The 21,916-nt window shown below is 53.1% G+C and overlaps 2 protein-coding genes across 5 annotated transcripts in view; one reads left to right on the plus strand and one right to left on the minus strand.

The window, feature by feature from the left end:
- The window catches only part of Dtn (transmembrane protein 132C dtn), a 259,469-nt gene that overhangs the window by 213,759 nt on the left and 23,794 nt on the right, over positions 1–21,916 (plus strand). The window lies entirely within an intron of this gene.
- Positions 3,469–21,707, minus strand: LOC143153404 (uncharacterized). Its single transcript, XM_076324525.1, has 9 exons — positions 20,361–21,707; positions 5,020–5,297; positions 4,951–4,954; positions 4,803–4,880; positions 4,679–4,742; positions 4,260–4,355; positions 3,906–3,998; positions 3,720–3,821; positions 3,469–3,599 (listed from the first exon to the last, which is right to left on the minus strand). Exons 1-9 carry the CDS (start codon positions 21,402–21,404, stop codon positions 3,469–3,471), a joined length of 1,890 nt encoding a protein of 629 aa, XP_076180640.1. The 5' UTR covers positions 21,405–21,707.

Here is a 21,916-nt window from a genome sequence, read left to right on the forward strand (position 1 = left end):
CATTGTATGAAGCACCAATAAACACAGAGAGCTAGAGTTTGTGTCATCTTATGAGGTATCAACAAAGCAGAGAAAAAAAGAGAGAGGAGAGAAAGTGTGGGTGTGTGCCATTGTATGAAGCCCCAAGGAAACAAAGTGTCATTGTATGAGGCACCAATAAGCACAGATAGCTAGAGTTTGTGTCATTTTATGAGGCACCAACGAAACAGGGTAAACAAGAAAGAGAAGAGAGAAAGTGTGTGTATGTGCCATGTTATAAAGCCCCAAGGAAACAAGTGTCATTGTATGAGGCACCAATAAACACAGAGAGCTAAAATTTGTGCCATCTTATGAAGTATCAATAAAGCAGAGAAAAAAAGAGAGAGGAGAGAAAGTGTGGGTATGTGCCATTGTATGAAGCCCCAAGGAAACAAAGTGTCATCCTATGAGACACAGAGAGCTACAGTTTGTGTCATCTTATGAGGCACCAATAAGCACAGAGAGCTAGTGTTTGTGTCATCTTATGAGGCACCAATAAGCACATAGAGCTAGAGTTTGTGTCATCTTATGAGGCACCAACCAAGCAGAGAAAAAAAGAGAGAGGAGAGAGAAAATGTGGGTACATGCCATTATACGAAGCCCCAAAGAAACAAAGTGTCATCATATGAGGCACCAATAAACACAGAGAGCTAGTTTCTGTCATCTTGTGAGGCACCAACGAAGCAGAGAAAAAGAGACAGACAAAGTGTGTATGTATGCCATTGTACGAAGCCCCAAGGAAACAAAGTGTCATCGTACGAGTCACCAATAAGCACAGAGAGCTAGTTTGTGTCATCTTATGGGGCAGCAACGAAGCAGAGAGGAAAAGTGCATGTGCGTTATCGTATGGAACGCCAACGAGTCAGAGAGACAAAGAAGAGAGTAGAAAAAGAGAGAGAAGAGAGGAGAGGAGAGAAAAGAGAGAAAAAAGGGAGAGAAGGGCGATGGCTAACACGCGAACCAATATCGCCGCTCGACGAACCGGCACGATTTTCAACCCCGGCCACCACCACCTACCCCCTCCCCCACCCCCTGCCCCCGGTTCTCTCTCCTGTCGTTCCCGCGCGCGCCCACGCCCTCCTCGAAACTCTCTTGAAAAAGAATCCGCTAAGTTGCGCGATAACCGCCGACGAAAGTGCCGATCGATACCACCGAACGAGACTATACGCGCGGCGTATGGCCTCCAACGCGCGAGAATCCGCTTCCGCGCGGTCGCTCGATCAACGAGGACCGCTCTTTTCAGGTACGAGAAGGGCCAAGGTACCAGGCGACCTCGAAGGGTAATGCCCCGGTCCCCCTCCCCCTTCTTCGTCCAACCCCGTTCAACGAAGATGACAAAGCAAACGACGCGGCGAACCGTACTCCTCGTACCGACGAAAGGTTTTAGAATCCTCGCGTTCGTAAAATTTCCATTAAAAGGGCCTTATTCAAAATCGACGAAAATCCTTCCTCGACGCCTCTCCGCTTCTTTCATCATCACGGTGATGCGGATTTGCTCGATATTGTCCGCGTTCGTCGATCCTCGCGGTCGTCCTCGTTCCTCTTCGTTGGAAATTCGCCCTTAAGTAGGGGCCGGAGTTACCGAGATAAGTGCCAACCGGTGAAAATCGAAACGAATCGGTGAGTTTTCAACGATCGAAGACGTTTCGAACGGGACGGGACGTTACCGCGGATTATTAATTTCTTTTCTTTTTTTTTTCGTTCTTCTTTTTTTAATTTTTAAAGTCGAGGGAGTTTCGTATGGCCAGAATTGGGGGAGAAACTTACCAGAGGGATCGACAACTGCAGAGATCCACGGATGTGGAAAATTTGAAGCAATAGATATTCGAGGGTAGTTTTCGAGGTTCTCGAACAAAGATGCGTCCTCGGGGTGTAATATTATTTGAATATCGTTGGTAATTACAAGTTTTTAAATGTAAACATTGTGATATATACGTAATTTGAATATGTGATTCATTTTGTTGTACAGGTAATTTAAATATGTGTTTCATTTTGTTATATACGTAATTTAAATATGTGTTTCATTTTGTTAAATACGTAATTTAAATATGTGATTCATTTTGTTATATACGTAATTTAAATATGTGTTTCATTCTGTGTCGGTTAATCGATCATTTGAATAATCGACGTTCTACTGTATTTGTTCAAATTCGGTGAAACGGATCGTCTGATTATTTTAACAGAGACGATTCGATTTCGATGTCGTTTCTTTGGGATTTCGAAGTTCAATTGTGTTTATTTCGCTTCTTTTTATAAGGAAAATTGTTTCTTTCTCTGCAGTGTGTTTCAATCGACACGATGTATTCGACGATGCGTGATATATATTTACCCTTGTGCACCGTTGAAATAATTGTTATAGCTGTTCGGTTCGAATGGACCCATGTTGGAAAAATATTAACATATTTAAATTTGATCTCCGTTCACGCTAAGTGGTTTGTGACAAATATGGAAAAACGATTTATGTATTATTTATGCATATTATGCTCGTATAAAGTATAAATGATACTTTTATTAATATTAAAGGATATAGTTGGACTTCCTAATAGAAGTAGGAATTTAGATTATGATAAACGTAAATTAAGATTTATTCACACATTTTCTATTTTGAATCTAAAATTTATCAAATCTGGGCCTAAATCGTTTAGAAATAATTTGTATAATTTTACGTTATTCCAATTCGGATTTATTTTTGTCCATATATATATATATATATATATACATACGAAATTAATAATCTCGTAAACAAAAGAGCTAATTAAGTAAAATTTTTCACAGAAAAAATTAATTATGAATATTTAATTCGGAATAATACTTTTATTAATACTAAGAATCATAATTAAAATTTAACAACTGAACGTTATTAGTTTTTGTTCGTATTCTCGTATGCACAAAGAGCTGATACATCGAGCATATGATAAAATACGTATGTATATTTCAACTAAGGAGGTAGAATTATAATGTATAATAATTTCTGGTTTTTGGTCCAATTTTATAAAAAGTTTTTCACTTATTATTTTTATGCATTGTAAGTACATACAATATTCGACTTTCCTCCACGCTATTATAATTATATTAACTTTGATCTGTCTCCAAATATCCATTTTACGTTATTATACATTTTCGTTTCGTTATCAAAATAAGAAATATATCTAACCAAAAGTACACGTCCATTATTTTCATAAACAAGTGAAATCAGGCTACCAGAGTAACAAGTATGGATATCTAGTACAAAATAACACTAAAATGCATTTCTCCTAGCCTGTCATACTCTCCGAATAATACTGACAAAAGTCAGTAAAGTTCATGTAAATCGAATATTTTGTCAAGAAGTTATTCAACGTCAAAAGTTTGTTTTGGATCACATTGGTCCAAACTGTGCACAAGGTCTAACGCGATCGCGAACTCGAAAATTTAATTCAAAATTTGTAACTTATTCTGAAGTGTGTACGTTTATGCTTCCGTTGTCGTTGTTATATTCGAACAATATATCGCAACGACGAAATAATCGTGTCTGGCGTTCATCGTCGCGATAATGCAAGAAATTAAATCAACATTTGACTCGTCGTTTCTCTCGTGCGATGCTAAACGTATTTATTTACATTCGTAGATTATCTTCCATTGTCGCTAAGATCTGGAGCTTCGAAGGCAATGATTCGTGTATTTGTCTTTAAATTTTCTTGCCAAGTCGTTTTAAAATCCACTTGGAAAATTAATTTGCCTATTCCTATCAACGAACATAAAAAATATATGTACTTTTATCAATGAACAAACACAAATCTTGACCATGTTTCGTATGGTCGTAACTAGGAGAAGATAATTAAAATCGCGTGATAATTATTCGTCTTTATTATTTTTATTGTTAGATAACACATTTGATATACTTTTACGTGCGATCATATAGTTCTTCCTGGTTAATAATTTAACCAGTATTGAGAGAAAATTAACGAACTTAACAAAATACAGTATTATATTTAAATTACCTATATAACAAAATGAATCACATATTTAAATTACTTATATAACAATGTTTACATTAAAAAACTTGTAATCGCAAACGATGTTCAAAAATAGTTAGGCAGAGATAAAAGTAATCTCGTGTAAAATTATACGTGACAAGAAATTTTGGTTTCTAATCGAAATGATAAACACATGGTGATACACCAACTTGACTGCTATATCTAAACATTGGATATTGCATTGCAACAAATAAAAAAATAAAAAGAAACACGCAAATGCTTTACAGATGTTTATTTCAAGAGACGTCCGTAACTTGTTGCCGTTCAAAGATTTTTTATAAATCATTTTATACATTTCTTTACCGTTACGTACTCTTTGACCTAATAAGCATCCCGTATATTTGAAAATTGTTTTATTCCCGGTTATTTTGCGAGATATTCGCAAATTTCATCCTTCCGGACCGATTATCCGTAAAACCGCTTATTCGAACGGATTTAACGGATTTGTTTCGGATAATTGACCTTCTACCGTGTACTTTCTCATCGTTCGATGAAAAGCTACGGAAAATATATTTAAACATTCAACGCGTCTGCGTGGACGACGATTAACCATTTAATGCTGAGCTATGCATCTCGCAATCCGTGGTCATTGATGTATTTTTAAACGAGACCAACGTTTGTTTATGTACGACGTTGTGGTTAACAGGGAGATGAATTCAACGGTTTATAAAAATATAATCCGCGAACGATCACGAGGATCGAAATTTTCTAACATTAAAACACGATGTGACAAAAATTTTCCCCCTCAAAATTAGTCGAAGATCTCACATTAACTTCTATTTCTTTGTATTGTATTGGAATACAAAACAATTTGGAAACAAATGGTATTGTAAATGGAGAGTTCCGCTGAAACAGTAGATAATAAAATTTATATACCACAATAACAAATTCCTCGAACAGTATTGGTTCAGCCAACCGGCCTGGAAAATATCACAGAAAATCGTTACCGAATTCGTGGATGCTATCAATTAAAGTTTCGATTCACCATTTTTCAACTTTACACGTTACAAAGTTCGCTTTACAATCCACATTGTAAACTTCCGGTCCGCACCTTCCGGGAATGGAAGTGGAGGCTAAACCGGAAGTCAGGGCCAGACTGGAAGTGGAGGACCAAACCGGAAGTGGAGGACCAAATCGGAAGTTGAGGACCAAGGCGGAAGTCCGGGACCAAACTGGAAGTTGAGGACTTTGGTACCAGGGGACTTCCGGTATCAACCGGAAGTTAAGGACTTCCGGTACCAGGGGACTTCCGGTTCCAGGTGACTTCCGGTTCGAAGCGGAAGTTGAGGACTTCCGGTACCAGCCGGAAGACTTCCGGTACCAGGGGACTTCCGGTTCCAGGTGACTTCCGGTTCCAGGTGACTTCCGGTTCCAACCGGAAGTTGAGGACTTCCGGTACCAGGGGACTTCCGGTTCCAGGGGACTTCCGGTTCCAACCGGAAGTTGAGGACTTCCGGTACCAGGGGACTTCCGGTACCAGGGGACTTCCGGTTCCAACCGGAAGTTGAGGACTTCCGGTACCAGGGGACTTCCGGTTCCAGGTGACTTCCGGTACCAGGGGACTTCCGGTTCCAACCGGAAGTTGAGGACTTCCGGTTCCAGGGGACTTCCGGTACCAACCGGAAGTTGCGGACTTCCGGTACCAGGGGACTTCCGGTACCAGGGGACTTCCGGTTCCAACCGGAAGTTGAGGACTTCCGGTACCAGGGGACTTCCGGTACCAGGGGACTTCCGGTACCAGGGGACTTCCGGTTCCAACCGGAAGTTGAGGACTTCCGGTACCAGGGGACTTCCGGTACCAGGGGACTTCCGGTTCCAGGGGACTTCCGGTACCAGGGGACTTCCGGTTCCAACCGGAAGTTGAGGACTTCCGGTACCAGGGGACTTCCGGTTCCAGGTGACTTCCGGTTCCAACCGGAAGTTGAGGACTTCCGGTACCAGGGGACTTCCGGTTCCAACCGGAAGTTGAGGACTTCCGGTACCAGGGGACTTCCGGTACCAGGGGACTTCCGGTACCAGGGGACTTCCGGTACCAGGGGACTTCCGGTACCAGGGGACTTCCGGTACCAGGGGACTTCCGGTACCAGGGGACTTCCGGTACCAGGGGACTTCCGGTTCCAACCGGAAGTTGAGGACTTCCGGTACCAGGGGACTTCCGGTTCCAACCGGAAGTTGAGGACTTCCGGTACCAGGGGACTTCCGGTTCCAGGTGACTTCCGGTTCCAACCGGAAGTTGAGGACTTCCGGTACCAGGGGACTTCCGGTTCCAACCGGAAGGTGAGGACTTCCGGTACCAGGGGACTTCCGGTTCCAACCGGAAGTTGAGGACTTCCGGTACCAGGGGACTTCCGGTACCAGGGGACTTCCGGTACCAGGGGACTTCCGGTTCCAACCGGAAGTTGAGGACTTCCGGTACCAGGGGACTTCCGGTACCAGGGGACTTCCGGTTCCAACCGGAAGTTGAGGACTTCCGGTACCAGGGGACTTCCGGTTCCAACCGGAAGTTGAGGACTTCCGGTACCAGGGGACTTCCGGTTCCAACCGGAAGTTGAGGACTTCCGGTACCAGGGGACTTCCGGTACCAGGGGACTTCCGGTACCAGGGGACTTCCGGTACCAGGGGACTTCCGGTACCAGGGGACTTCCGGTACCAGGGGACTTCCGGTTCCAACCGGAAGTTGAGGACTTCCGGTACCAGGGGACTTCCGGTTCCAACCGGAAGTTGAGGACTTCCGGTACCAGGGGACTTCCGGTTCCAGGTGACTTCCGGTTCCAACCGGAAGTTGAGGACTTCCGGTACCAGGGGACTTCCGGTTCCAACCGGAAGTTGAGGACTTCCGGTACCAGGGGACTTCCGGTACCAGGGGACTTCCGGTTCCAACCGGAAGTTGAGGACTTCCGGTACCAGGGGACTTCCGGTTCCAACCGGAAGTTGAGGACTTCCGGTACCAGGGGACTTCCGGTTCCAACCGGAAGTTGAGGACTTCCGGTACCAGGGGACTTCCGGTTCCAGGGGACTTCCGGTTCCAGGTGACTTCCGGTTCCAACCGGAAGTTGAGGACTTCCGGTACCAGGGGACTTCCGGTTCCAGGGGACTTCCGGTTCCAACCGGAAGTTGAGGACTTCCGGTACCAGGTGACTTCCGGTTCCAACCGGAAGTTGAGGACTTCCGGTACCAGGGGACTTCCGGTTCCAACCGGAAGTTGAGGACTTCCGGTACCATCCGGAAGACTTCCGCTACCCGGGGACTTCCGGTTCCAACCGGAAGTTGAGGACTTCCGGTACCAGGGGACTTCCGGTTCCAGGGGACTTCCGGTTCCAACCGGAAGTTGAGGACTTCCGGTACCAGGGGACTTCCGGTACCAGGGGACTTCCGGTTCCAACCGGAAGTTGAGGACTTCCGGTTCCAGGGGACTTCCGGTTCCAACCGGAAGTTGAGGACTTCCGGTACCAGGGGACTTCCGGTTCCAACCGGAAGTTGAGGACTTCCGGTACCAGGGGACTTCCGGTTCCAGGGGACTTCCGGTACCAGGGGACTTCCGGTACCAGGGGACTTCCGGTACCAGGGGACTTCCGGTTCCAACCGGAAGTTGAGGACTTCCGGTACCAGGGGACTTCCGGTACCAGGGGACTTCCGGTACCAGGGGACTTCCGGTTCCAACCGGAAGTTGAGGACTTCCGGTACCAGGGGACTTCCGGTTCCAACCGGAAGTTGAGGACTTCCGGTACCAGGGGACTTCCGGTTCCAACCGGAAGTTGAGGACTTCCGGTACCAGGGGACTTCCGGTACCAGGGGACTTCCGGTACCAGGGGACTTCCGGTACCAGGGGACTTCCGGTACCAGGGGACTTCCGGTACCAGGGGACTTCCGGTTCCAACCGGAAGTTGAGGACTTCCGGTACCAGGGGACTTCCGGTACCAGGGGACTTCCGGTTCCAACCGGAAGTTGAGGACTTCCGGTACCAGGGGACTTCCGGTTCCAACCGGAAGTTGAGGACTTCCGGTACCAGGGGACTTCCGGTTCCAGGGGACTTCCGGTTCCAACCGGAAGTTGAGGACTTCCGGTACCAGGGGACTTCCGGTTCCAACCGGAAGTTGAGGACTTCCGGTTCCAGGGGACTTCCGGTTCCAACCGGAAGTTGAGGACTTCCGGTACCAGGGGACTTCCGGTTCCAACCGGAAGTTGAGGACTTCCGGTACCAGGGGACTTCCGGTTCCAGGGGACTTCCGGTTCCAGGTGACTTCCGGTTCCAACCGGAAGTTGAGGACTTCCGGTACCAGGGGACTTCCGGTTCCAACCGGAAGTTGAGGACTTCCGGTACCAGGGGACTTCCGGTTCCAACCGGAAGTTGAGGACTTCCGGTACCAGGGGACTTCCGGTACCAGGGGACTTCCGGTTCCAACCGGAAGTTGAGGACTTCCGGTACCAGGGGACTTCCGGTACCAGGGGACTTCCGGTTCCAACCGGAAGTTGAGGACTTCCGGTACCAGGGGACTTCCGGTACCAGGGGACTTCCGGTACCAGGGGACTTCCGGTTCCAACCGGAAGTTGAGGACTTCCGGTACCAGGGGACTTCCGGTTCCAACCGGAAGTTGAGGACTTCCGGTACCAGGGGACTTCCGGTTCCAGGGGACTTCCGGTACCAGGGGACTTCCGGTTCCAGGGGACTTCCGGTTCCAACCGGAAGTTGAGGACTTCCGGTTCCAGGTGACTTCCGGTTCCAACCGGAAGTTGAGGACTTCCGGTACCAGGGGACTTCCGGTACCAGGGGACTTCCGGTTCCAGGGGACTTCCGGTTCCAGGAAGTTGAGGACTTCCGGTACCAGGGGACTTCCGGTTCCAACCGGAAGTTGAGGACTTCCGGTACCGGGGGACTTCCGGTACCAGGGGACTTCCGGTACCAGGGGACTTCCGGTACCAGGGGACTTCCGGTTCCAACCGGAAGTTGAGGACTTCCGGTACCAGGGGACTTCCGGTACCAGGGGACTTCCGGTACCAACCGGAAGTTGAGGACTTCCGGTACCAGGGGACTTCCGGTTCCAACCGGAAGTTGAGGACTTCCGGTACCAGGGGACTTCCGGTACCAGGGGACTTCCGGTTCCAACCGGAAGTTGAGGACTTCCGGTACCAGGGGACTTCCGGTTCCAACCGGAAGTTGAGGACTTCCGGTACCAGGGGACTTCCGGTTCCAGGTGACTTCCGGTTCCAACCGGAAGTTGAGGACTTCCGGTACCAGGGGACTTCCGGTTCCAACCGGAAGGTGAGGACTTCCGGTACCAGGGGACTTCCGGTTCCAACCGGAAGTTGAGGACTTCCGGTACCAGGGGACTTCCGGTACCAGGGGACTTCCGGTACCAGGGGACTTCCGGTTCCAACCGGAAGTTGAGGACTTCCGGTACCAGGGGACTTCCGGTACCAGGGGACTTCCGGTTCCAACCGGAAGTTGAGGACTTCCGGTACCAGGGGACTTCCGGTTCCAACCGGAAGTTGAGGACTTCCGGTACCAGGGGACTTCCGGTTCCAACCGGAAGTTGAGGACTTCCGGTACCAGGGGACTTCCGGTACCAGGGGACTTCCGGTACCAGGGGACTTCCGGTACCAGGGGACTTCCGGTACCAGGGGACTTCCGGTACCAGGGGACTTCCGGTTCCAACCGGAAGTTGAGGACTTCCGGTACCAGGGGACTTCCGGTTCCAACCGGAAGTTGAGGACTTCCGGTACCAGGGGACTTCCGGTTCCAGGTGACTTCCGGTTCCAACCGGAAGTTGAGGACTTCCGGTACCAGGGGACTTCCGGTTCCAACCGGAAGTTGAGGACTTCCGGTACCAGGGGACTTCCGGTACCAGGGGACTTCCGGTTCCAACCGGAAGTTGAGGACTTCCGGTACCAGGGGACTTCCGGTTCCAACCGGAAGTTGAGGACTTCCGGTACCAGGGGACTTCCGGTTCCAACCGGAAGTTGAGGACTTCCGGTACCAGGGGACTTCCGGTTCCAGGGGACTTCCGGTTCCAGGTGACTTCCGGTTCCAACCGGAAGTTGAGGACTTCCGGTACCAGGGGACTTCCGGTTCCAGGGGACTTCCGGTTCCAACCGGAAGTTGAGGACTTCCGGTACCAGGTGACTTCCGGTTCCAACCGGAAGTTGAGGACTTCCGGTACCAGGGGACTTCCGGTTCCAACCGGAAGTTGAGGACTTCCGGTACCATCCGGAAGACTTCCGCTACCCGGGGACTTCCGGTTCCAACCGGAAGTTGAGGACTTCCGGTACCAGGGGACTTCCGGTTCCAGGGGACTTCCGGTTCCAACCGGAAGTTGAGGACTTCCGGTACCAGGGGACTTCCGGTACCAGGGGACTTCCGGTTCCAACCGGAAGTTGAGGACTTCCGGTTCCAGGGGACTTCCGGTTCCAACCGGAAGTTGAGGACTTCCGGTACCAGGGGACTTCCGGTTCCAACCGGAAGTTGAGGACTTCCGGTACCAGGGGACTTCCGGTTCCAGGGGACTTCCGGTACCAGGGGACTTCCGGTACCAGGGGACTTCCGGTACCAGGGGACTTCCGGTTCCAACCGGAAGTTGAGGACTTCCGGTACCAGGGGACTTCCGGTACCAGGGGACTTCCGGTACCAGGGGACTTCCGGTTCCAACCGGAAGTTGAGGACTTCCGGTACCAGGGGACTTCCGGTTCCAACCGGAAGTTGAGGACTTCCGGTACCAGGGGACTTCCGGTTCCAACCGGAAGTTGAGGACTTCCGGTACCAGGGGACTTCCGGTACCAGGGGACTTCCGGTACCAGGGGACTTCCGGTACCAGGGGACTTCCGGTACCAGGGGACTTCCGGTTCCAACCGGAAGTTGAGGACTTCCGGTACCAGGGGACTTCCGGTACCAGGGGACTTCCGGTTCCAACCGGAAGTTGAGGACTTCCGGTTCCAACCGGAAGTTGAGGACTTCCGGTACCAGGGGACTTCCGGTTCCAACCGGAAGTTGAGGACTTCCGGTACCAGGGGACTTCCGGTTCCAACCGGAAGTTGAGGACTTCCGGTACCAGGGGACTTCCGGTTCCAGGGGACTTCCGGTTCCAGGTGACTTCCGGTTCCAACCGGAAGTTGAGGACTTCCGGTACCAGGGGACTTCCGGTTCCAGGGGACTTCCGGTTCCAACCGGAAGTTGAGGACTTCCGGTACCAGGTGACTTCCGGTTCCAACCGGAAGTTGAGGACTTCCGGTACCAGGGGACTTCCGGTTCCAACCGGAAGTTGAGGACTTCCGGTACCATCCGGAAGACTTCCGCTACCCGGGGACTTCCGGTTCCAACCGGAAGTTGAGGACTTCCGGTACCAGGGGACTTCCGGTTCCAGGGGACTTCCGGTTCCAACCGGAAGTTGAGGACTTCCGGTACCAGGGGACTTCCGGTACCAGGGGACTTCCGGTTCCAACCGGAAGTTGAGGACTTCCGGTTCCAGGGGACTTCCGGTTCCAACCGGAAGTTGAGGACTTCCGGTACCAGGGGACTTCCGGTTCCAACCGGAAGTTGAGGACTTCCGGTACCAGGGGACTTCCGGTTCCAGGGGACTTCCGGTTCCAGGTGACTTCCGGTTCCAACCGGAAGTTGAGGACTTCCGGTACCAGGGGACTTCCGGTTCCAACCGGAAGTTGAGGACTTCCGGTACCAGGGGACTTCCGGTTCCAACCGGAAGTTGAGGACTTCCGGTACCAGGGGACTTCCGGTACCAGGGGACTTCCGGTTCCAACCGGAAGTTGAGGACTTCCGGTACCAGGGGACTTCCGGTACCAGGGGACTTCCGGTTCCAACCGGAAGTTGAGGACTTCCGGTACCAGGGGACTTCCGGTACCAGGGGACTTCCGGTACCAGGGGACTTCCGGTTCCAACCGGAAGTTGAGGACTTCCGGTACCAGGGGACTTCCGGTTCCAACCGGAAGTTGAGGACTTCCGGTACCAGGGGACTTCCGGTTCCAGGGGACTTCCGGTACCAGGGGACTTCCGGTTCCAGGGGACTTCCGGTTCCAACCGGAAGTTGAGGACTTCCGGTTCCAGGTGACTTCCGGTTCCAACCGGAAGTTGAGGACTTCCGGTACCAGGGGACTTCCGGTACCAGGGGACTTCCGGTTCCAACCGGAAGTTGAGGACTTCCGGTACCAGGGGACTTCCGGTACCAGGGGACTTCCGGTTCCAGGGGACTTCCGGTTCCAGGAAGTTGAGGACTTCCGGTACCAGGGGACTTCCGGTTCCAACCGGAAGTTGGGGACTTCCGGTACCAGGGGACTTCCGGTACCAGGGGACTTCCGGTTCCAACCGGAAGTTGAGGACTTCCGGTACTAGGGGACTTCTGGTACCAGGGGACTTCCGGTACCAGGGGACTTCCGGTTCCAACCGGAAGTTGAGGACTTCCGGTACCAGGTGACTTCCGGTACCAGGGGACTTCCGGTTCCAACCGGAAGTTGAGGACTTCCGGTACCAGGGGACTTCCGGTTCCAACCGGAAGTTGAGGACTTCCGGTACCAGGGGACTTCCGGTACCAGGGGACTTCCGGTTCCAACCGGAAGTTGAGGACTTCCGGTACCAGGGGACTTCCGGTTCCAACCGGAAGTTGAGGACTTCCGGTACCGGGGGACTTCCGGTACCAGGGGACTTCCGGTACCAGGGGACTTCCGGTACCAGGGGACTTCCGGTTCCAACCGGAAGTTGAGGACTTCCGGTACCAGGGGACTTCCGGTTCCAACCGGAAGTTGAGGACTTCCGGTACCAGGGGACTTCCGGTACCAGGTGACTTCCGGTTCCAACCGGAAGTTGAGGACTTCCGGTACCAGGGGACTTCCGGTACCAGGGGACTTCCGGTTCCAACCGGAAGTTGAGGACTTCCGGTACCAGGGGACTTCCGGTTCCAACCGGAAGTTGAGGACTTCCGGTACCAGGGGACTTCCGGTACCAGGGGACTTCCGGTACCAGGGGACTTCCGGTTCCAACCGGAAGTTGAGGACTTCCGGTACCAGGGGACTTCCGGTACCAGGGGACTTCCGGTACCAGGGGACTTCCGGTTCCAACCGGAAGTTGAGGACTTCCGGTACCAGGGGACTTCCGGTTCCAACCGGAAGTTGAGGACTTCCGGTACCAGGGGACTTCCGGTTCCAGGGGACTTCCGGTTCCAACCGGAAGTTGAGGACTTCCGGTTCCAGGTGACTTCCGGTTCCAACCGGAAGTTGAGGACTTCCGGTACCAGGGGACTTCCGGTACCAACCGGAAGTTGAGGACTTCCGGTACCAGGGGACTTCCGGTACCAGGGGACTTCCGGTACCAGGGGACTTCCGGTTCCAACCGGAAGTTGAGGACTTCCGGTACCAGGGGACTTCCGGTACCAGGGGACTTCCGGTACCAGGGGACTTCCGGTTCCAACCGGAAGTTGAGGACTTCCGGTACCAGGGGACTTCCGGTACCAGGGGACTTCCGGTTCCAACCGGAAGTTGAGGACTTCCGGTACCAGGGGACTTCCGGTACCAGGGGACTTCCGGTTCCAACCGGAAGTTGAGGACTTCCGGTACCAGGTGACTTCCGGTACCAGGGGACTTCCGGTACCAGGGGACTTCCGGTACCAGGGGACTTCCGGTTCCAACCGGAAGTTGAGGACTTCCGGTACCAGGGGACTTCCGGTTCCAACCGGAAGTTGAGGACTTCCGGTACCAGGGGACTTCCGGTTCCAACCGGAAGTTGAGGACTTCCGGTACCAGGGGACTTCCGGTTCCAACCGGAAGTTGAGGACTTCCGGTACCAGGGGACTTCCGGTTCCAACCGGAAGTTGAGGACTTCCGGTACCAGGGGACTTCCGGTTCCAGGGGACTTCCGGTACCAGGGGACTTCCGGTTCCAACCGGAAGTTGAGGACTTCCGGTACCAGGGGACTTCCGGTACCAGGGGACTTCCGGTTCCAACCGGAAGTTGAGGACTTCCGGTTCCAACCGGAAGTTGAGGACTTCCGGTACCAGGGGACTTCCGGTTCCAACCGGAAGTTGAGGACTTCCGGTACCAGGGGACTTCCGGTACCAGGGGACTTCCGGTACCAGGGGACTTCCGGTTCCAACCGGAAGTTGAGGACTTCCGGTACCAGGGGACTTCCGGTTCCAACCGGAAGTTGAGGACTTCCGGTACCAGGGGACTTCCGGTTCCAGGTGACTTCCGGTACCAGGGGACTTCCGGTTCCAACCGGAAGTTGAGGACTTCCGGTTCCAGGGGACTTCCGGTACCAGGGGACTTCCGGTTCCAACCGGAAGTTGAGGACTTCCGGTACCAGGGGACTTCCGGTTCCAGGGGACTTCCGGTACCAGGGGACTTCCGGTTCCAGGGGACTTCCGGTTCCAACCGGAAGTTGAGGACTTCCGGTTCCAGGTGACTTCCGGTTCCAACCGGAAGTTGAGGACTTCCGGTACCAGGGGACTTCCGGTACCAGGGGACTTCCGGTTCCAACCGGAAGTTGAGGACTTCCGGTACCAGGGGACTTCCGGTTCCAACCGGAAGTTGAGGACTTCCGGTACCAGGGGACTTCCGGTACCAGGGGACTTCCGGTTCCAACCGGAAGTTGAGGACTTCCGGTACCAGGGGACTTCCGGTACCAGGGGACTTCCGGTTCCAACCGGAAGTTGAGGACTTCCGGTACCAGGTGACTTCCGGTACCAGGGGACTTCCGGTTCCAACCGGAAGTTGAGGACTTCCGGTTCCAACCGGAAGTTGAGGACTTCCGGTACCAGGGGACTTCCGGTTCCAACCGGAAGTTGAGGACTTCCGGTACCAGGGGACTTCCGGTACCAGGGGACTTCCGGTACCAGGGGACTTCCGGTACCAGGGGACTTCCGGTACCAGGGGACTTCCGGTTCCAACCGGAAGTTGAGGACTTCCGGTACCAGGGGACTTCCGGTACCAGGGGACTTCCGGTTCCAACCGGAAGTTGAGGACTTCCGGTACCAGGTGACTTCCGGTACCAGGGGACTTCCGGTTCCAACCGGAAGTTGAGGACTTCCGGTTCCAACCGGAAGTTGAGGACTTCCGGTACCAGGGGACTTCCGGTTCCAACCGGAAGTTGAGGACTTCCGGTACCAGGGGACTTCCGGTACCAGGGGACTTCCGGTACCAGGGGACTTCCGGTACCAGGGGACTTCCGGTTCCAACCGGAAGTTGAGGACTTCCGGTACCAGGGGACTTCCGGTTCCAACCGGAAGTTGAGGACTTCCGGTACCAGGGGACTTCCGGTTCCAACCGGAAGTTGAGGACTTCCGGTACCAGGGGACTTCCGGTTCCAGGTGACTTCCGGTACCAGGGGACTTCCGGTTCCAACCGGAAGTTGAGGACTTCCGGTACCAGGGGACTTCCGGTTCCAGGGGACTTCCGGTTCCAACCGGAAGTTGAGGACTTCCGGTACCAGGGGACTTCCGGTTCCAGGGGACTTCCGGTTCCAACCGGAAGTTGAGGACTTCCGGTACCAGGGGACTTCCGGTACCAGGGGACTTCCGGTACCAGGGGACTTCCGGTTCCAACCGGAAGTTGAGGACTTCCGGTACCAGGGGACTTCCGGTACCAGGGGACTTCCGGTTCCAACCGGAAGTTGAGGACTTCCGGTACCAGGGGACTTCCGGTTCCAACCGGAAGTTGAGGACTTCCGGTACCAGGGGACTTCCGGTTCCAACCGGAAGTTGAGGACTTCCGGTACCAGGGGACTTCCGGTTCCAGGGGACTTCCGGTACCAGGGGACTTCCGGTTCCAACCGGAAGTTGAGGACTTCCGGTACCAGGGGACTTCCGGTTCCAGGGGACTTCCGGTACCAGGGGACTTCCGGTTCCAGGGGACTTCCGGTTCCAACCGGAAGTTGAGGACTTCCGGTTCCAGGTGACTTCCGGTTCCACCCGGAAGTTGAGGACTTCCGGTACCAGGGGACTTCCGGTTCCAACCGGAAGTTGAGGACTTCCGGTACCAGGGGACTTCCGGTACCAGGGGACTTCCGGTTCCAACCGGAAGTTGAGGACTTCCGGTACCAGGGGACTTCCGGTACCAGGGGACTTCCGGTTCCAACCGGAAGTTGAGGACTTCCGGTACCAGGGGACTTCCGGTACCAGGGGACTTCCGGTACCAGGGGACTTCCGGTTCCAACCGGAAGTTGAGGACTTCCGGTACCAGGTGACTTCCGGTACCAGGGGACTTCCGGTTCCAACCGGAAGTTGAGGACTTCCGGTTCCAACCGGAAGTTGAGGACTTCCGGTACCAGGGGACTTCCGGTTCCAACCGGAAGTTGAGGACTTCCGGTACCAGGGGACTTCCGGTACCAGGGGACTTCCGGTTCCAACCGGAAGTTGAGGACTTCCGGTACCAGGGGACTTCCGGTACCAGGGGACTTCCGGTTCCAACCGGAAGTTGAGGACTTCCGGTACCAGGGGACTTCCGGTTCCAACCGGAAGTTGAGGACTTCCGGTACCAGGGGACTTCCGGTTCCAGGTGACTTCCGGTACCAGGGGACTTCCGGTTCCAACCGGAAGTTGAGGACTTCCGGTTCCAGGGGACTTCCGGTTCCAACCGGAAGTTGAGGACTTCCGGTACCAGGGGACTTCCGGTTCCAACCGGAAGTTGAGGACTTCCGGTACCAGGGGACTTCCGGTACCAGGGGACTTCCGGTACCAGGGGACTTCCGGTTCCAACCGGAAGTTGAGGACTTCCGGTACCAGGGGACTTCCGGTACCAGGGGACTTCCGGTTCCAACCGGAAGTTGAGGACTTCCGGTACCAGGGGACTTCCGGTTCCAACCGGAAGTTGAGGACTTCCGGTACCAGGGGACTTCCGGTTCCAGGTGACTTCCGGTACCAGGGGACTTCCGGTTCCAACCGGAAGTTGAGGACTTCCGGTTCCAGGGGACTTCCGGTACCAGGGGACTTCCGGTTCCAACCGGAAGTTGAGGGCTTCCGGTACCAGGGGACTTCCGGTTCCAACCGGAAGTTGAGGACTTCCGGTTCCAGGGGACTTCCGGTACCAACCGGAAGCTGAGGACTTCCGGTACCAGGGGACTTCCGGTACCAGGGGACTTCCGGTTCCAACCGGAAGTTGAGGACTTCCGGTACCAGGGGACTTCCGGTTCCAACCGGAAGTTGAGGACTTCCGGTACCAGGGGACTTCCGGTTCCAACCGGAAGTTGAGGACTTCCGGTACCAGGGGACTTCCGGTACCAGGGGACTTCCGGTTCCAACCGGAAGTTGAGGACTTCCGGTACCAGGGGACTTCCGGTTCCAACCGGAAGTTGAGGACTTCCGGTACCAGGGGACTTCCGGTTCCAACCGGAAGTTGAGGACTTCCGGTACCAGGGGACTTCCGGTTCCAACCGGAAGTTGAGGACTTCCGGTACCAGGGGACTTCCGGTTCCAACCGGAAGTTGAGGACTTCCGGTACCAGGGGACTTCCGGTACCAGGGGACTTCCGGTACCAGGGGACTTCCGGTACCAGGGGACTTCCGGTTCCAGGGGACTTCCGGTACCAGGGGACTTCCGGTTCCAACCGGAAGTTGAGGACTTCCGGTTCCAGGTGACTTCCGGTTCCAACCGGAAGTTGAGGACTTCCGGTACCAGGGGACTTCCGGTACCAGGGGACTTCCGGTTCCAACCGGAAGTTGAGGACTTCCGGTACCAGGGGACTTCCGGTACCAGGGGACTTCCGGTTCCAGGGGACTTCCGGTTCCAGGAAGTTGAGGACTTCCGGTACCAGGGGACTTCCGGTTCCAACCGGAAGTTGAGGACTTCCGGTACCAGGGGACTTCCGGTACCAGGGGACTTCCGGTACCAGGGGACTTCCGGCTCCAACCGGAAGTTGAGGACTTCCGGTACCAGGGGACTTCCGGTTCCAACCGGAAGTTGAGGACTTCCGGTACCAGGGGACTTCCGGTTCCAACCGGAAGTTGAGGACTTCCGGTACCAGGGGACTTCCGGTTCCAACCGGAAGTTGAGGACTTCCGGTACCAGGGGACTTCCGGTTCCAACCGGAAGTTGAGGACTTCCGGTACCAGGGGACTTCCGGTTCCAACCGGAAGTTGAGGACTTCCGGTACCAGGGGACTTCCGGTACCAGGGGACTTCCGGTACCAGGGGACTTCCGGTTCCAACCGGAAGTTGAGGACTTCCGGTACCAGGTGACTTCCGGTACCAGGGGACTTCCGGTTCCAACCGGAAGTTGAGGACTTCCGGTTCCAACCGGAAGTTGAGGACTTCCGGTACCAGGGGACTTCCGGTTCCAACCGGAAGTTGAGGACTTCCGGTACCAGGGGACTTCCGGTACCAGGGGACTTCCGGTTCCAACCGGAAGTTGAGGACTTCCGGTACCAGGGGACTTCCGGTACCAGGGGACTTCCGGTTCCAACCGGAAGTTGAGGACTTCCGGTACCAGGGGACTTCCGGTTCCAACCGGAAGTTGAGGACTTCCGGTACCAGGGGACTTCCGGTTCCAGGTGACTTCCGGTACCAGGGGACTTCCGGTTCCAACCGGAAGTTGAGGACTTCCGGTTCCAGGGGACTTCCGGTACCAGGGGACTTCCGGTTCCAACCGGAAGTTGAGGACTTCCGGTACCAGGGGACTTCCGGTTCCAACCGGAAGTTGAGGACTTCCGGTTCCAGGGGACTTCCGGTTCCAGGGGACTTCCGGTTCCAACCGGAAGTTGAGGACTTCCGGTACCAGGGGACTTCCGGTTCCAACCGGAAGTTGAGGACTTCCGGTACCAGGGGACTTCCGGTTCCAACCGGAAGTTGAGGACTTCCGGTACCAGGGGACTTCCGGTTCCAACCGGAAGTTGAGGACTTCCGGTACCAGGGGACTTCCGGTTCCAACCGGAAGTTGAGGACTTCCGGTACCAGGGGACTTCCGGTTCCAACCGGAAGTTGAGGACTTCCGGTACCAGGGGACTTCCGGTACCAGGGGACTTCCGGTTCCAACCGGAAGTTGAGGACTTCCGGTACCAGGGGACTTCCGGTACCAGGGGACTTCCGGTACCAGGGGACTTCCGGTTCCAACCGGAAGTTGAGGACTTCCGGTACCAGGGGACTTCCGGTACCAGGGGACTTCCGGTTCCAACCGGAAGTTGAGGACTTCCGGTACCAGGGGACTTCCGGTTCCAACCGGAAGTTGAGGACTTCCGGTACCAGGGGACTTCCGGTTCCAACCGGAAGTTGAGGACTTCCGGTACCAGGGGACTTCCGGTTCCAGGTGACTTCCGGTACCAGGGGACTTCCGGTTCCAACCGGAAGTTGAGGACTTCCGGTTCCAGGTGACTTCCGGTACCAGGGGACTTCCGGTTCCAACCGGAAGTTGAGGACTTCCGGTACCAGGTGACTTCCGGTTCCAACCGGAAGTTGAGGACTTCCGGTACCAGGGGACTTCCGGTTCCAACCGGAAGTTGAGGACTTCCGGTACCATCCGAAAGACTTCCGGTACCCGGGGACTTCCGGTTCCAACCGGAAGTTGAGGACTTCCGGTACCAGGGGACTTCCGGTTCCAGGGGACTTCCGGTTCCAACCGGAAGTTGAGGACTTCCGGTACCAGGTGACTTCCGGTACCAGGGGACTTCCGGTTCCAACCGGAAGTTGAGGACTTCCGGTACCATGTGACTTCCGGTACCAGGGGACTTCCGGTTCCAACCGGAAGTTGAGGACTTCCGGTTCCAGGGGACTTCCGGTACCAGGGGACTTCCGGTTCCAACCGGAAGTTGAGGACTTCCGGTACCAGGGGACTTCCGGTACCAGGGGACTTCCGGTTCCAGGGGACTTCCGGTTCCAACCGGAAGTTGAGGACTTCCGGTACCAGGGGACTTCCGGTTCCAACCGGAAGTTGAGGACTTCCGGTACCAGCCGGAAGACTTCCGGTACCAGGGGACTTCCGGTTCCAACCGGAAGTTGAGGACTTCCGGTACCAGGGGACTTCCGGTTCCAGGGGACTTCCGGTTACAACCGGAAGTTGAGGACTTCCGGTTCCAGGGGACTTCCGGTTCCAACCGGAAGTTGAGGACTTCCGGTACCAGGGGACTTCCGGTTCCAGGGGACTTCCGGTTCCAACCGGAAGTTGAGGACTTCCGGTACCAGGGGACTTCCGGTTCCAGGTGACTTCCGGTACCAGGGGACTTCCGGTTCCAACCGGAAGTTGAGGACTTCCGGTTCCAGGTGACTTCCGGTTCCAACCGGAAGTTGAGGACTTCCGGTACCAGGGGACTTCCGGTTCCAACCGGAAGTTGAGGACTTCCGGTACCAGGGGACTTCCGGTACCAGGGGACTTCCGGCTCCAACCGGAAGTTGAGGAATTCCGGTACCAGGGGACTTCCGGTTCCAGGGGACTTCCGGTTACACACATTAGCCGGTCTAAATAAGCTTTCTTCTACCCTGGGTCCAAATTCCCCACTAGTTTCTTTTAACACCATAAATAGGGGTGACAGTAAATGACCGCTCGCGGAAATGGTAGGGAGAATCGTATAACTATGTGTAGTTGAGGATACTGACTGCACGGATGCTTCTATGGTCTTTCTACCACGGTACGATAACGTACGACCAGAATGAATTTCCAAATTAAATCCACTCTCATCAGCGTTGTAAACGTTATTTGGATTGTACATAGCAATGTATGGTTTTACCCGGTTTACGAAGTCGGTGGATGTCAATTGTAATTGTTGCTTGTCCCGTTGTGTGGAACGACTGATGAATTTTGTAACCTTTCTTGAAACGATATTGTGCGCTTTTTTGAAATTCATGATCCAGGTATGGCCAGCTTTAAATGTAGGAAGGTCGACGTCCTCCTTTGCTTCTAGCGCCCATTGCTTTATATCCATGTCATGCACAAAGGAGCCCTGATTCATAGCAGCCTGAAATTTGTCCAGTACATACTTCACTATTGATAATATCTTCTCTCTGCGTGTACCACCTCTCGCCAATGTTTCTTCCCATTGATACAGTTGTTTAACTGATTTAACTTTTCTAAATTTATGTTGTACACTGTCGAGAGTCCTGCGCGTTTTTTCACCGCTTCTCCAAAATTCAACAGCTCGAGATTTATAATTGAGGTCTACGTTACCACTTTCACCCGAGACACACCTCTCATCAAATTCATTGCTACTAACGTTTTCCTCGATATTACCCTCTTCAACAAACTCACATTCTTGAGGCCGCGCTAGATCTTCGTATTCCAGGGTCGTAACATAGTCGGTTGTAAATGAAACTTCGTTCATACTATCAAGTATCATAGTATGTATAATTTCTGATAGTTCGATTTCCCTATGATTAACAGGAGACGGTGGTTTACTGGATATATGTAGAGCCGTTACCAGTAAATTAATTACGTTTGCCGGATTTATGTACACCATTTTATCGATAACTAATGCTACATGCAGTTGAAAGAGTACCAGTGATACTGACAATGAATTCCAGTGACGAAGACTAGGTATTTATAAGGAAACAGGAAGATAAGAAAAAGAATATCTTAACAATTAATACAAAGAACTGTCGGATGACATGCGTTTTCCGTGAATCACACTATCTCGTATTTACAGAGCATAAGATATGAGATTAATAACATCACAAACAGCCATGCAAAATTACCAATAATTGATTACACGGTTGAAAACGCAGGACCATCGGGGGAACGCGATAGCATTCTTGAAACTCAATTTTTTTTTTTATATCTCATTAATATAAAATATATAGATTAAATATATCTCATACAAAACAAGTACAGTTATGAAATTTAATACATTTTAATAACTTTGAATATGTTATTGTATTTGTTATCGTCATATATTAGGAAATGCAACGAAAACAAGATATCTGAATATGTAATTTACTGTGTGTTTTTAGCGCGGAATCGCGCGCACGGTGT

The sequence above is a fragment of the Ptiloglossa arizonensis genome, chromosome 12 (genome assembly GCF_051014685.1).
Source record: "Ptiloglossa arizonensis isolate GNS036 chromosome 12, iyPtiAriz1_principal, whole genome shotgun sequence".
Taxonomy (NCBI): Eukaryota; Metazoa; Arthropoda; class Insecta; order Hymenoptera; family Colletidae; genus Ptiloglossa; species Ptiloglossa arizonensis.